At 33.2% G+C, this 14,234-nt stretch overlaps 1 protein-coding gene across 4 annotated transcripts in view; it reads right to left on the bottom strand.

Annotated features, from left to right (window-relative positions):
- Positions 1 to 1,940: 1,940 nt before the first annotated feature.
- LOC121375774 (DNA-binding protein RFX2-like) overlaps positions 1,941 to 14,234 on the bottom strand; it is a 38,045-nt gene continuing 25,751 nt past the window's right edge. For all 4 annotated transcript variants that reach the window (XM_041503404.1, XM_041503403.1, XM_041503402.1 and 1 more), the window contains 10 exons: positions 13,530 to 13,711; positions 13,090 to 13,206; positions 12,241 to 12,472; positions 10,847 to 10,935; positions 9,322 to 9,476; positions 6,600 to 6,697; positions 6,002 to 6,151; positions 5,154 to 5,362; positions 4,382 to 4,544; positions 1,941 to 4,008 (listed from right to left, as the gene is read on the bottom strand). In XM_041503404.1, the coding sequence (XP_041359338.1) occupies positions 3,556 to 4,008; positions 4,382 to 4,544; positions 5,154 to 5,362; positions 6,002 to 6,151; positions 6,600 to 6,697; positions 9,322 to 9,476; positions 10,847 to 10,935; positions 12,241 to 12,472; positions 13,090 to 13,206; positions 13,530 to 13,711 (1,848 nt within the window). In that variant the 3' untranslated portion in view covers positions 1,941 to 3,555. The remainder of the gene's footprint in view (positions 4,009 to 4,381; positions 4,545 to 5,153; positions 5,363 to 6,001; positions 6,152 to 6,599; positions 6,698 to 9,321; positions 9,477 to 10,846; positions 10,936 to 12,240; positions 12,473 to 13,089; positions 13,207 to 13,529; positions 13,712 to 14,234) is intronic.

Here is a 14,234-nt window from a genome sequence, read left to right on the forward strand (position 1 = left end):
ATTAGGACGTAAAATGAAATTTGAGCTACTCTAAACCAGAAACACATGGGATATGCAAAGACTGATACTCAAAACAATAAAATGTACTAAACATGTAATTCTAAATGTCAAAAACACTCAATTAGTTGAGAACACCTTATAATGACAGTAAACTCAGGACAAACTCTTTAAAAGACGACCAAATTAAAAAAAAAAAAAAAAAAAATGAATTATAAAAAATCAAAAAAAAAAAAAAAAAAAAAAAACCCAGGAAGGTTTTGTTGGAAAATATTTCCATAATTTTAATTTTATTGAAAAATATATGAGTCTTACACATGGCATCAAACACTTCAGTCATAACAAATGTGTTCAACAAAAACCATATCATGTGAAACTTAAACTAGTGACATTAAAACATTTGTATTAAAATAACCATACTTTTGTCATGGATGTAAAAAGCTGATAGACATAAAACTTTGAACATTTTCTACAAATTACAGATGCCAGCCTGCTTATGAACATGGATTTCATAAAAGACCTAAGAACTGTACAGATATAAGTTACAGCATGTATTTACAATTATTAAATATGTACAGTGAGGTGAGGTGCAATATTTTGGTAGAAAGCTGGGATAGAGAATAGAAAGAAGAAAAAAAGGAAAAGGAAGAACAGAACAAAATGATACATTTATTTGATAGCATATAATATGCTAAACTACTTGCAATTCAACAAATTTGTGAACAAATATTAAGCAATAGCAGCCATAGCAAGGTTTATGTTCAAATTCAAACGGGAAATGACATGCAAAATGCACTGTAAAATATAAACATATGTAAATTACATTTTAACAATATCATTAGTGAACTATTTAAAAATATTCTGTAACCATCTTTTCAGTAACATTGGGAGATTAACCAACAGTAATCAATACAACCAAGTCAACTGCCTTGTTAAAAAAAAAAAAGAGAAAAAAAAAAAGAGAATAAAATAAAAATATCTTCATGATGAAAATGTCAACACATATTGCATCAATTTCATTTGAATACAAGTGAAAGGCCATTCAAATTACTTACAATGTTTAAGACTAAGTTAATTGGCAACAACAGTAATGAGATGAACACTGTCCCATAACAATTAAGTAAATTATCAAGGTAAGTCTTTAAAGAGACTGTGAAACATGTTCAACAGAAAAGCAAAGTTTCAGTCAACTTTGAAGAAACAAAATATTCCATTTTAATACATACACAACCTAATGGGAATGTGTTTTCAGAACATAGGACTTCTGTTTACACTCCTTGTCAAAGAATGAAAACATCACAATTCCTGTACTGAAGCAATCCGATTAAAATTAGCTCCACTATTACATGTGGATCTAACACCAGCCAGTTGGAGCTCATGTCCACCAATCAAAACCTTACTTGCAGAATCCTGCCAGCGATTTAAAAATAATGTGAAAACATTCCAAATTATCCTGAGGGTATACGACATTACGAATGTCTTAAAACATGTTTTATTTTATAAAATAAATAATTTGTAATGTAAAACTGAAGACAGATTTGTTTTTTTGTTTTTTTTAAATAAATAAATAATTTTTAATGCAAAATTGAAGACTGATAACCCACCCCGTACGTACGTACGTACTGGTAGGATTCGCTGTACTACGGCCACTAAAATAGACTCGCCCGATATTTTTAGAATTTGTATGCTCCCAAATAACGTTATAAAAGCGAAATGTGATTAGTGAATATTTAAATTATTATTTACAGACGAAATGTTACCTGGACATTGGGGACTACGCAGTGTTATTAGCAATCCGATTAAAATTAGTTCTACTGGTCTAAATAAGGTATTCGTAATTCACATGAAACATATCGTATACCCTCAGGATAATTTGGAATGTTTTCAAATTATTTTTAAATCACTGTCAGGATTCTGCAAGTAAGGTTTTGATTGGTGGACATGAGCTCCAACTGGCTGGTGTTAGATCCACATGTAATAGTGGAGCTAATTTTAATTAGATTGGTACTGAAGTATAAGAGGCAGGGTCAGGGTAATTCAGCCAATCCCACCCCCAAATGTCCATTAGTCAACCCTCAGTAACATTCAATTTAACCATTCTATACATAAAACAGTCAAGCTTCAGCATCAAGCCTCATACACCCATGATCCTATGTAAAACTGTATCACTTCATTAACAGAATATGAACATCAGTTGTACTTACTATATTACAAAACTAAGGACATTATAACCCCCCCCCCCAAACAAAAAAACCCAAAGACTAAGTCCTATGATTTCGGAGTAAATAAATGATCCATTTAAAAAACAATACATTAGATCAAGTAGCTAAACCTTCTGACTACTGCAGGCGAGATATCTCACCCGACGTCACGCCAGTCGACATACTGTACACTGTATTCCCCAATTCATATTTCCCGCCGTTTTGCATACCGCACTCACTGGAAAGACTTTTATAACAGGAAACAGAAGTGTCAATCCAGCTTCCTGCATCTTTAGGTGGTTTTTTTCTTTGAAAAATAACTTGTAATTTAGAGTTGAAAAAGTGGTTTTTAGCAAGTATTTTCACGTGACAACAATGGTGGCAAGTCGAGGTCATTTTCAGGGATTGATAGTGGATTATGAGAGCTAATTTGATAATAAATTTGATCGTTTTACCAACAATGAAAATCACCAAATATTGGGATATGAATCATAGTGGGGTTTTTTTAAAATTCTGGTCAGAAAACCACAATTTTTGAGTAATACGTAGCCCTGCCCAACATAGTTGAGATTTCTATAATTGTTACAAAGATGAATTTGAAAACTACATTCTATCGACATACTTTCTACTAGACTCGCCATAAGTCAATTTTAACTTCTTTTGATAAGGGATCATTAAAAGGCACAAATGGCTAAATATATATTCACAATAACCCATAAAACTATCCCACCCCCAACCAGTGTCCCCCTCAGTCTTCTACTAACAAAACGGAGACTAGACTCCAACACTTGAAAGTATAATATGACTTTTAAAATTACACAAACTGTATACAAATTTAATTAATTGGGGTCCCAGTCTCATTTTAATTAACGTTTAGCAATTGTGTACACACAATTCTGACCAAGGAGATTTAAAGTCAAAGTAGAGTTTAGATGCTTACAAGACAAAAATGGTAGCAAAATATTTCTCCCTACTATTGCTAAAAAGGACGTAAAATTGTTTATATCAGCCAGCAAACAAATTGGCCATGACAACTTCCTAAAACTTCCAACCCTATGTTTTTATTTTGTAAAAATTATGGAGATAGATTACCATAAAGAAAGAAATTGTTTTAAAGAAATCAAACAGAAAATAGCCCCCCACTCATCAATCTCAAGTACATAACCCAGGTATTATTTAAAACTATGCAAGTGACAATGCAAGATAAGTAATAATGTGACATGATATGACATACATGAAATGACTTACTCCTAGCTAAAACAATAAAAAGGTTTTCATTTCATTTTTTTTTTAAATAAATAAGTTAAATAGAATAGAAAATTTCTTTGTGCAAATGCAAGTTGATTTCTCCCCCATACTATTCTGTTTTAAGGCGTTTAATTGTTGACCCTTCTCCAGCTCCAGTTGATGGAACAGGCATAACAAGAATTGTGTGGGTCTTTGCATTGGGGCCACCTGACGAAGCCGTTCGCACAGTGACAGCAGTAGGAGTTGATCCAGAAGAACCTGTTATCGTGTTTGTGCCTGTACCAGAACCTGCCGTCGTATTCGCAGACAGTACAACAACTGTGCTAGTGTTCGAGTTGGTCATATTGACATTGTTTCCTCCTATTCCATTTGAAGTAGGTCGTACACTTATTGTTCCTGGTGTGCTGGAACTGCCTGTCCCAGCGATAGACGTCACTAGCATAACAGTTTTGTGCTCCATACTTCGCACAGGTGCCATAGTTACAGGATTCTTAGCTGGTGGAGTTGGAGGCTTTTCACATTCCAGCGTACTCATTGCAATAGCACTACTCAAATCTATGAACTGCAAAAGACACACAAAACAATGTGAATTTGAGAATAAAACTACACAGTAAAAGCATCTGGTTTTTCAATAAAATCGCACAATTTCAACAATCCATGGGATGTATAAAAAAACCGGTCTTCATAGTGGGATGGTTCCAATAATAGATTACATTTATGACATGAAAATAAATACATATGGCAGACAGTAAATTGGTGTCAAAAGCTTTATACACACCTTAATTTTTTATGATCCCCAATGCAATTCTTTTCCAAGTCATAATTAAATTAACGTGTGCTTTTTCCTACACAGAAATATTTTCACCCAACACAATAAGTTGAGCTACTGTAAACAACTATTGGTAAGAAAAACATTCTGATAATTGTTTTCTTACCTGTCTCACTTCTCCCATGACAGCAATTGGTGTTTCTCCAGTAGCTCTGGCTACCTTGTGTTCCACTAGGTAAAACATGTATTCGTCATATAACAATCGAATCAGATGAAAAGATCCAAAACTTGCAGCACTTCGCAAGGTCAAATCCCTGATTACCATTGAACTGCAAAATCATAAGCAAACATATTGCAAAAAAATGCATCACAAAAACAGATCAAATTGGCCAAATAACATTTGGAAATTCTTTTTAAAGATTTAAAAACACAAGCATAATATTTAAAATTTTTAAAAAAACACAAGCATAATATTAAAAAAATTCATCTTACATAAAGCTAAAATCTGAAACGATAAAGAGTTTTGTAAAAATAATCAACCTGGAAAATTAAAAAAAATTTCACAAATAAAATATTCCTAAAGTAAACTTGGATGACAACAATTTTTTTCCAGGAGACAATATTTGAATATTTTAGTAATGCGACTATGATTTTTATGTAGGTAATCAAAAGACTTGTTCTGTACTACCCTAATATTCCAAGTGTAGCAAAAGCCATAACTTTATCAATGAATCACCAGCTTCCCAATCAAATTCTCATAAATATATGTTGTTGTTTTTTTATCTCATCATCTACTTTCTTCCTTTCTTTTAATTCCATCTTACTTCTTTCTATACATCACCATAAATGCACTCAATTTTGAAAACAAAAGTTTATATCACTCCAAAAACAGAAACATTAGTTAGAGAAGAAAAGACAGACAAAAGAATACTGTATACCTATAAAAGGACCATTTGAGTAAAAACTGTCGTGCTGCCTTGGGGAAGTTAGTACTGCCCTCATGTGGCTGAAGAACCTGATTCACAACACTCTCTAACCAGACGGCCCACTGTTCGAGCGAGTTCTGTTGTTTCAGTGTCTTCTTGAAGTCTTCCTGCAGCTGTTGCACCACTGAGTCATCACATTGACATACCCACGAAGCCTGCTCCTGATGAAAAGAGAGTTAATATAGCTTTTTCACCCCCTCTTCTACAAACACGATAACCAAGAAGTCAAGAGTTTAGTGAAACTGCAGTTTCAATACTAGTAGATGCCTTTGTACACACTACCTGGGAAATGTGAATAAAATCCACTGTACAGAAATTGTATATAGCCAACCTTAGGAAATGCAGACTTCCATTTTTGAAAAACTCAATCGTGAAAACACTCAAAATACGGAAAGGAAAATTTCACTCTTTGAACTAACTTGCATTAGTGGGGAAGGTGGCAATAAGTGTCTAAGAAATATTAATTTATACTCATACACATGTAATTGCTCAAATTTATTAATATTTTTTCTTTTTCTGACAAATAAAGGAATGGCTTGCAAGTTTATTAAAGTAAAAATTTGAAAAATAGATTCTTATAGCTTTATTATGTATATATATTATGTCTATTAAAATTCTGAATCTGATTAATCTTAATTATCTTTTAAACATCTTTTGACCATACAATAAAAATTAAAAGTGCAGCTTGTCCAAATGCAAGGTGTGCTCCAATTAAATGACAGGGCTTCATGAGCATGGTCACAGCCCTCAAAAAAATATCTAAAAATACAACAATAAGGTTTATAGTGTAAAGTTATTACCTGGACGTTAAGAAAATCCACTCTGTTGAGATCAGTCAGCATCTGATTGATCTGCGATGTGTTCTGTAGAACCGCTCTAGCTGCTTGTGCGAGGTGATTCAAAGACGTGTACCTCCGTAATGTCTGAGCAAAGGCACTAACAGCACCAACCTTTTGGCCAAAGCAAGATAGTATTACATTAAGATGCATTATAAAGGGACCCTTGATAAAATAATTTCTGACATCAGTACACAAGTATTCAATATTAGATGCATGCCATAAAAACATTCCTACAAGATATTCACAATCAACATTTATCAATGTTCATATTACAAAGACAGCTGAATAACTGACCCATTACCTTGATTAATTGTCTTTGCATTTACCATTTACTATATATGCCACATTTTACTCCATAGAAAAAAAACACAACCACCAAAAACAAGCAAATACCCCCACCCCCAAAGAAAACCAACAAAAAACAACCCCACAACAAAAAAAACTAGTAAAATAATATGCTAAATTGCATTTTTTTTTTTATCAACACATGAGCAAACAATTCTAAACCTCTTTTTTCTTAAACCTTGAAATGACAAGTTAGTATTGTAATTAAATTCACCTTGGTTTTTACCATTTCTTCTGGAACTACAGCCATGGCACCTTTCAACCAATTTTCCAAGCTTTTTGCAAAATTTCTAATAGCCTGTGTCAATGAACCTGAAATAAAGTTTAAAAAAGAAAAGGCAAATCAAATACTAGTTTACACAAAGGATTCCCAAAAAATGAAATAATGAATATATATACACACACACATGGGTTTCCCAAGGGCCATTAGGCATAGTGGCCCAACACGTCTTGGTCCGTAAAGTAAGCGCTTTGAAAAACAATTTTCACAAGTACGAGCGTGAAGTGACTACCTCTTGCAAACAACTTGTGTACCAGTATATCAAGCACATCTAATTACTATGACAGGTAAAACACTTCCTAAATACCTAACAATGGACCAGTTGTCTGCTCACAACTAGTATTTAGTAATTTTACCACATCTACTGGGACAGCTAATCCGTCAGTAAGGCGCTTACGCGTAACGGGATTCCCGTGCCGAGCAATCAAGCTTCAAGGCCGATCAAAGAAGATGCCCATTGACAGAATCAACTGTACCATTTAACTGAATAAACGATAGGTGAAGCACTTTTTAAAAGTACAGTTAAGTTGGCAATCAATCATTTCTATCCTAACACCCCCTTCCCAAAACTCTCACACTCTGAAAACGTCCAAGGCTCGCGCTGTCGGTAGCCAAATTAGCCATTGGTTAATTAAATTTTTTTTTTTTTTAAAAAAAGCCTAATAAAATTTGCAAGTGGCTAAAATTTTGGCTAAACCATTTTCTATCTTCTGTTGTGAACAAACAATTACATATCTATCCAACAGCTCAAACATAATTATAATATATTCAATTAGCGTAATAGCGATCTCGCGACCGGTAACAAGAAAATCCAGAATACAGCATAGGCCTTATAATGTTTGTTTATTTTAATAATCACTGTTATTAATTTTAACTCCATGCATTCAACATGTATGACAGCAATGTGACGGTAATTCAATGTCTGGAAGATCTGTAACTTGTTATTTTAACTCTGTAAAGTCTTTGAACCAAAGTAATAAAAACAAACTGACAATGCGTGTCAATTGGAATACACATGCCAGTTCAGGGCTGAAAGACATGTAGGGCTATCCTTGGAGCCGAGTTCAGCCAGATTGAGCGAAAACAAAACGTTAAACCAAATGGACACGACGGACACCAATCAAATAGTTCGCGAACATTCGTTGGCTGAACCGAGGAAAGCTCTCAATGCGAATATACGTCACACCTCAGTCAGTTGACACCCATGTGTCAAGAGGCTTCGTTGCAGACATTGAACAATACGATTACACAGAAGTAAATCTTGATTTAAATTTGTAGAAAAACAATAGTTGTTTGCATCAATGAATACCTAACGGCAGTTTAATTTATTTCCTTTGTCTTTGTTAATTTTGTACCTATGGTCGAGAGATCGCGATCGTGGGAAATGAACATGCATTATTTATACAAATTGCAGTTAAAGGTACACTGAATTAGCTTACAATAATCATAGTTGTTAGATAATGTTAGATATGTATTTGTACGACTGTGAGGTGATATTTAAAAAGTTAGCTGGATTTTATAAAGACCGTAAATTTTAATTTTATTAACTGTTGTTTTGTTGGGTTTTTTTGTTTGTTTGTTGTTGTTTTGGTTTTTTTATAAATGGAATATACTGTGAAGTCGGCATTCTTAGCCTAGGTATTTTACAAGCAGAAATCACAAGCATTTAACATGACGTTAAAATCAACAGCAACATGGCACAAATTATGAAATTGTTGGGGGTGGGGAACTGATGAGTAACTTTAAAAAAAAAAAGAGCATGATTAGCTGGATTGAAGGCAAACACTTAACTATTTTCAACCCATAAAAATGTAAGCGTCTTAAAAAAATCCTGGGGAAAGGCCTGATATATATATATATATATATATATATATATATATATATATATAACCAAGATTTTAAAATAATGTGTAAAATAAAATATTAAAATGTTTAGCTTTCAAAATAAAAGTTCCATCTCTGATTCTGTAAATTCCTTAAGCATAATGCACAACAGTTACAACTGGATTTGATTTAAACTGCATTGAAAAACTAAAGCAAACATGATTAGTAACAGATTGAGATATTTATTCTGGAGCCACACTCTTACACCTAATGAAAAACATTATATCTCGGTGAAAGGGAGGTAATATATACAGAACTTCACATATGTTGTGTTTCACTTCCTATTTATTGCACGAGTTCATTTTGTAAAAGAATATATACTACGAGACCACGTAGCGGTCGAGTGGTATGTCCTTTCGCAAAATAAACTTGTGCAATAAATAGGAAGCGAAAACAACGTATGTGAAGTTCTGTATTTATTACACACCTTCTTTTATGTTTTACAAAAACATTTTTTAATTTAACACACTTTGTTAAATCGATGATGAAGACTCCTTTAATGGATTTACTTAACGATAAGAATCATACTCTGCAGCAGACTTGTGTAATGTTTCAAATACGATGTGACATCATTTGTAAATCATATATGATGTCAGTAAATAAAAAAGACGCTAATTGCAGTAAAAAGATAAACGAAATTCCCCATTTAAAAGTTCTGGTCCATATCGCACATACGTGTGATACATAATACATTATCACACGGTTTCAAAATGTCTTTATCATTATAGTAAGATTGAACAGGTATGTCATAAAAGTTTAGTAAAACCCTTACTTGGTATGGGACGCAAAACATCAGGGATCAGAACCTCCACTAAAGCTTGGTAAAAGGCGTAATCAGATCTTTTTACGTACTTCCTGACTGGTTCGTATTTACACAATATAAACAATTTATCCCTGGGTAACCTCTTTTCAAATTCACTTTCAGCACTGAAAAACAAAACAAGGTAGGCATTTAACTCATCTGAAAAACAGCTAAACATTTTGCTAGAATGATTTTTTGGCACCACTTCAATCAAAACCAAAATTTTTTGTTGACAATGGAAGACTTCCAGTTTCATTAAATTTCAGAATGATTATACTTGAGATGTGGACATATTATTTGGCCACTCTATGTTTCATTATACTGATGCTAACAGAATTCGTTTGAAACATAGTATTAAAAAAAGATGCATCAGTACTTTGTGTATTGTTACATCATTCATCATTTTTTAATTATTTCCAGAAAAAATACCTAACTTTATGTCCACAATGAAAATCATTATATCCACCTCAATCATGGTTGCCCAACATCATACAACCAATAAACAATCAACACAAACACCCAAAAGCTGATGTTCATTCAATCCACACATACATTTTTGTCAAATTTTAAGTTCCACATTTTCTATCCAGACAGTTTCATATAGTCAGCCCATTTTTGAAAGGATAATGTAAAAGGTTGCATCGGACAACAGAAAGTTTAGTTTGTTTTGTTTAATGACACCACTAGGGCACATTGATTTATTAATAATCGGCTATTGGAAAAAAGAAAGAAATGTTTTATTTATCGACGCACTCAACACATTTTAATTACTGTTATATGGCGTCATATATATGGTTAAGGACCACACAGATATTAAGAGAGGAAACCCGCTGTTGCCACTTCATAGGCAGCAAGGGATCTTTTATATGCACCATCCCAGACAGGATAGCACATACCACGGCCTTTGATATACCAATCGTGGTGCACTGGCTGTGACGTGAAATAGCCCAATGGGCCCACCGACGGGGATCGATCATCGGCTATTGGATGTCAAACACATATGGTAATTTTTACAGTAATAGAGAGGAAACCCGGTATATTTTTTTTCCATCAGTAGCAAGGGATCTTTTATATGCAACCATCCCAGACAGGATAGCACATACCATGGCCTTAAATATACCAGTCGTGGTGCAGTGGCTGGAACGAGAAATAGCCCAATGGGCCGACTGATGAGGATCGATTCCAAACCGACCGTGCTTTACCACAATAGAAATAAAAATGTTCAATGTGGCTCACTTTATTCAATGTGCCAGGGGTTTTGTGAGAAGTGGTAAGTACCATCTCAAATTCCAGTACTAGTAGTTTTAAGGTTCGTCAAATTTTTAAAGGAGGTAATATATTCCAAAATGTATATGGTAATTTAAGACCCAAAGAAGCACATAAATATTGTTAGTTTATATGGCAAGTTAGAACCATAAAATAAAAACTGATGTATGTCATGTCTTAGTCAAGATTTTAGGGGAAATAATTCATTTCAATATGCTTTAGTACTCACATATTTTGTTCAGGCTGATTTCTCCAAAATCCCTGCCATAGTGCCTCAATTAATGAGAACTGTAAATTTACCACAACATCAAGAACAGCCTACAAAACAAAAAAAAGGACAAAGACAAATCATCTTTAGTGTGTTAAGAAGCAAAAATAGTGTTAAAGCTAGAAACATTTAAACAAAATCATAGGAGAGATAAAAATAGAGCTGTACTGTACTGTATGTACTATATAATTATAAAACTCATATAAAAACTTTTAAGAATTGACCGCAATTATTTTTTGGTTTTTGCAAGTATAAACCGAAAAAACCCGAGATCACTGTATGACGGTGTGTGAATGAAGGGAACATGTCAAACATTTACAGTCAAAGGAACCGTTTTATTTTCGCCAACTGCTGTGGAACAATGTTTACAAATAAGTTTCAGGCATGAAGTTTCCTACATTTCTTTGGCCACCGACCGAGTCTCATTTTATTAGCGAAGAGTTTTGATTTTTTAAATTAATGCGCATACATGTCTACTCTGCTATAGCATTTTCCATTAATTTATTGTATCTAAAAAAAAGTGTACTATTACATGGTTATCTCTTTCACAATCGTATTGCTTTTGTATATTTCACAGGTTTCTTCCAAATATCTAAATATGGTTGCATGAATAATCCGGCTTGTTGCATAAAAGTAGTGTGAATCAGCCGTGGTGGGTGTAGTAGGCGTGACATTAAAAAAATTGGGTTCGAGATTTGAAAGACAAAAATTAACCACCTCTGGACCAATCAGATTGCCAAAAAAAACCACACCCAAAAAACAAATTATTAATTTTTAAACATACACCAACATTTTTTTCAAGATATATTTATGCAAATAAAAAAGATTCTTTACATATTATCATCAAATTGTACAGACAAGCTCATTTTTAATATAGGGGTGAAGACAAAATCTATCACCTACAGTATTCGATAATGTAGTACACAAAGACAAAAAGACAGGCTTGAGGGTGATTCACCTTGGCTGTTCCATCAGTATCCCTGTATCAAAATAGGAGATTTAACCTATGCAATTTGACAGAAGTATGTTCAGAAACTTTTATTTACAACGAGATTTATTTCAAAAATTGTTTTACAAGTTAGATGGGGGTTTAAAACATGTTTTGATATAAATTTTAACATTATTCGTTATTATGTCAATGCATAGGTTCCCTTTTGGTGCAACCAGACTATAGAAATAATCAAACAAAGTCAAAGAGGGGATAAAAATAATTTGTAAGATAAGACAAGGAATGCTTCTTTAATGAGACTCTAGATAAGAAAGTTAAAAGTTTGTCTTTCCCTAATATGTGATGCTGATATTATGGACAAAATGGTTATGGGAGAAACGGAAAATGCAAAATATAATGTGCTCACTTCTGCATGTTCCCTATATATTTTCTGAAATGTCCTGACATCAGCAGGGGTGACGCCTTCAGGTAGTGGCTCGGCTGATGTATCGATGTCTTCGAAGTTCGGTATGGCAGCTGATGCATCACCCAGAAATTGATGATGCTGATTCTGTGGTTGTGTAGGCTCTTGTGTTCCAGATGTGTTACTGCCTTGACCAATGGAGTCACCATCGCCTTCCATTTTACAATTTGTTAACCTAAGTATTAAAAATATACACTGTATATAGGAATATAGGCTACATTCCAACATTGTTAAAGATCTGCAACATAAATGAAACAGTAGCATGAATAGGCAAGGAAGGGAATATTTGTTTAATTGTAGCAAAAGTAGTTTAATTGATCTATTGGGTGTCACATGCTAATTGTCAAACCTGGCCCAAAGAAGACTTCTTTCAAAATTTTGATTAGCAACAGTTTTTAACTGTTAAAATATTTATTATTGACTACTATTTAACATGTTACAATAGTGTAGCAATCCCTAAAATTTAAACTGCAGATCATGATGTGATACTGTACAGGCAAATGTTGGAGTAACACTCTATTGTTAAAGAATAATGCAGACAAGTGATCACAAGTGTTGTTTAATTTAATTTTAGGGAACACAATTATGAGGATAATGTCCTGACTTAATACCACTAAATATTGACATACATTTTCAATGTGAGTTAAACATGATGTTTATTCAGACAACTGTCCTTGACTTCCAGATAAACAGTGTTCATTACTGAAAGGAACACTCCCCATCAAAAAGGTGCACACAGGTCTAGAAATTTAAAACAAGAAAACAATTATTTAATTATAAAACAGTTCTTACTTTTTACTCTGATACATAGGCTGCTGTCTCATAGCCATTGTCTGGTCATCGGTAAACTGATTCAATGGCGAGTTTGCCTTAATGCGTATACCATAATAATGGTACTTGGAATTACCTCTGAAAGAAAAACAAGGAATTTAAAAACCATCTATTGTTCATACATCAACAATTAATTCATAAACAGCTTTAGAACATTGAATTTTATTTATTATGAATATACAACAACAATTGTTTCATGATAAGTTTACGCTTAAACTTTTTTGACAAAACACTGGAAATTTGCAACAAATACTGATAAAATTATGAACAGCTAATTTGATAAAATACAAAGAAGTTTCTTTTTAAAAAAAAGGATAGTACATTTAAAATGCTTCAACATTAAACAAAATTCTAATGCTTAAAAAAAATAATTAAAAAAATGAAAAACTAATATAGCCAACCTCGTGCCTAAACGTCTTGTTCTTAACCCAAGAAAAACAGAGCGAATCAATTTTCCAAATGAAGCTGGATTCATGGGATCAAGATTCTGCTCTTGGCAGTGTCGAAGATAGTGATAATATAGTGTACTTCGTGGCAGACTCACACCCTCTGCGGTTTCATAATTGTCCAACAGCCACTGAACCTAAACAAGACACAAAGTATTCAAGGTTATTTATCCCTATACATTTTCAATAACTATATTTCTTTAAAACAAATGTGCTTTTGGTATGTGTTTTTTTTTAGCAAAACTGTAATCAATGTAGTTACTGAAATAACAAAAGTAACATTCAAAACATCTGACCACTGAATTCTGGACAGCTATAGCAATTTATTTGTTTAATATGGGATTTTAGGTAAAAATAACAAAATTTAGAATATACAGCTGTGTAAAACAAAATAAGAATCACATACAACACATGACTGGTGAACAAAACACATTTAAACAACTTACAGAAAGTGACAACTACAGAACTAAATAGCAAGAGAAACAAACAAGGGTAGGAGAGAAAAAGTAACACCTAATAACTGTTTTGCATGTCGGCAATGAAACCATAGAAAATGTAACAAAATATCTGATGATATTGAAAAACCGTGTCTCAGATTTGTCACGAGTGTGCACCATTACAACATCAAAATGACTACACTACTGAAGTTAAAAGTAATAC

This window comes from Gigantopelta aegis, chromosome 6, assembly GCF_016097555.1.
Source record: "Gigantopelta aegis isolate Gae_Host chromosome 6, Gae_host_genome, whole genome shotgun sequence".
NCBI classification, from domain to species: domain Eukaryota; kingdom Metazoa; phylum Mollusca; class Gastropoda; order Neomphalida; family Peltospiridae; genus Gigantopelta; species Gigantopelta aegis.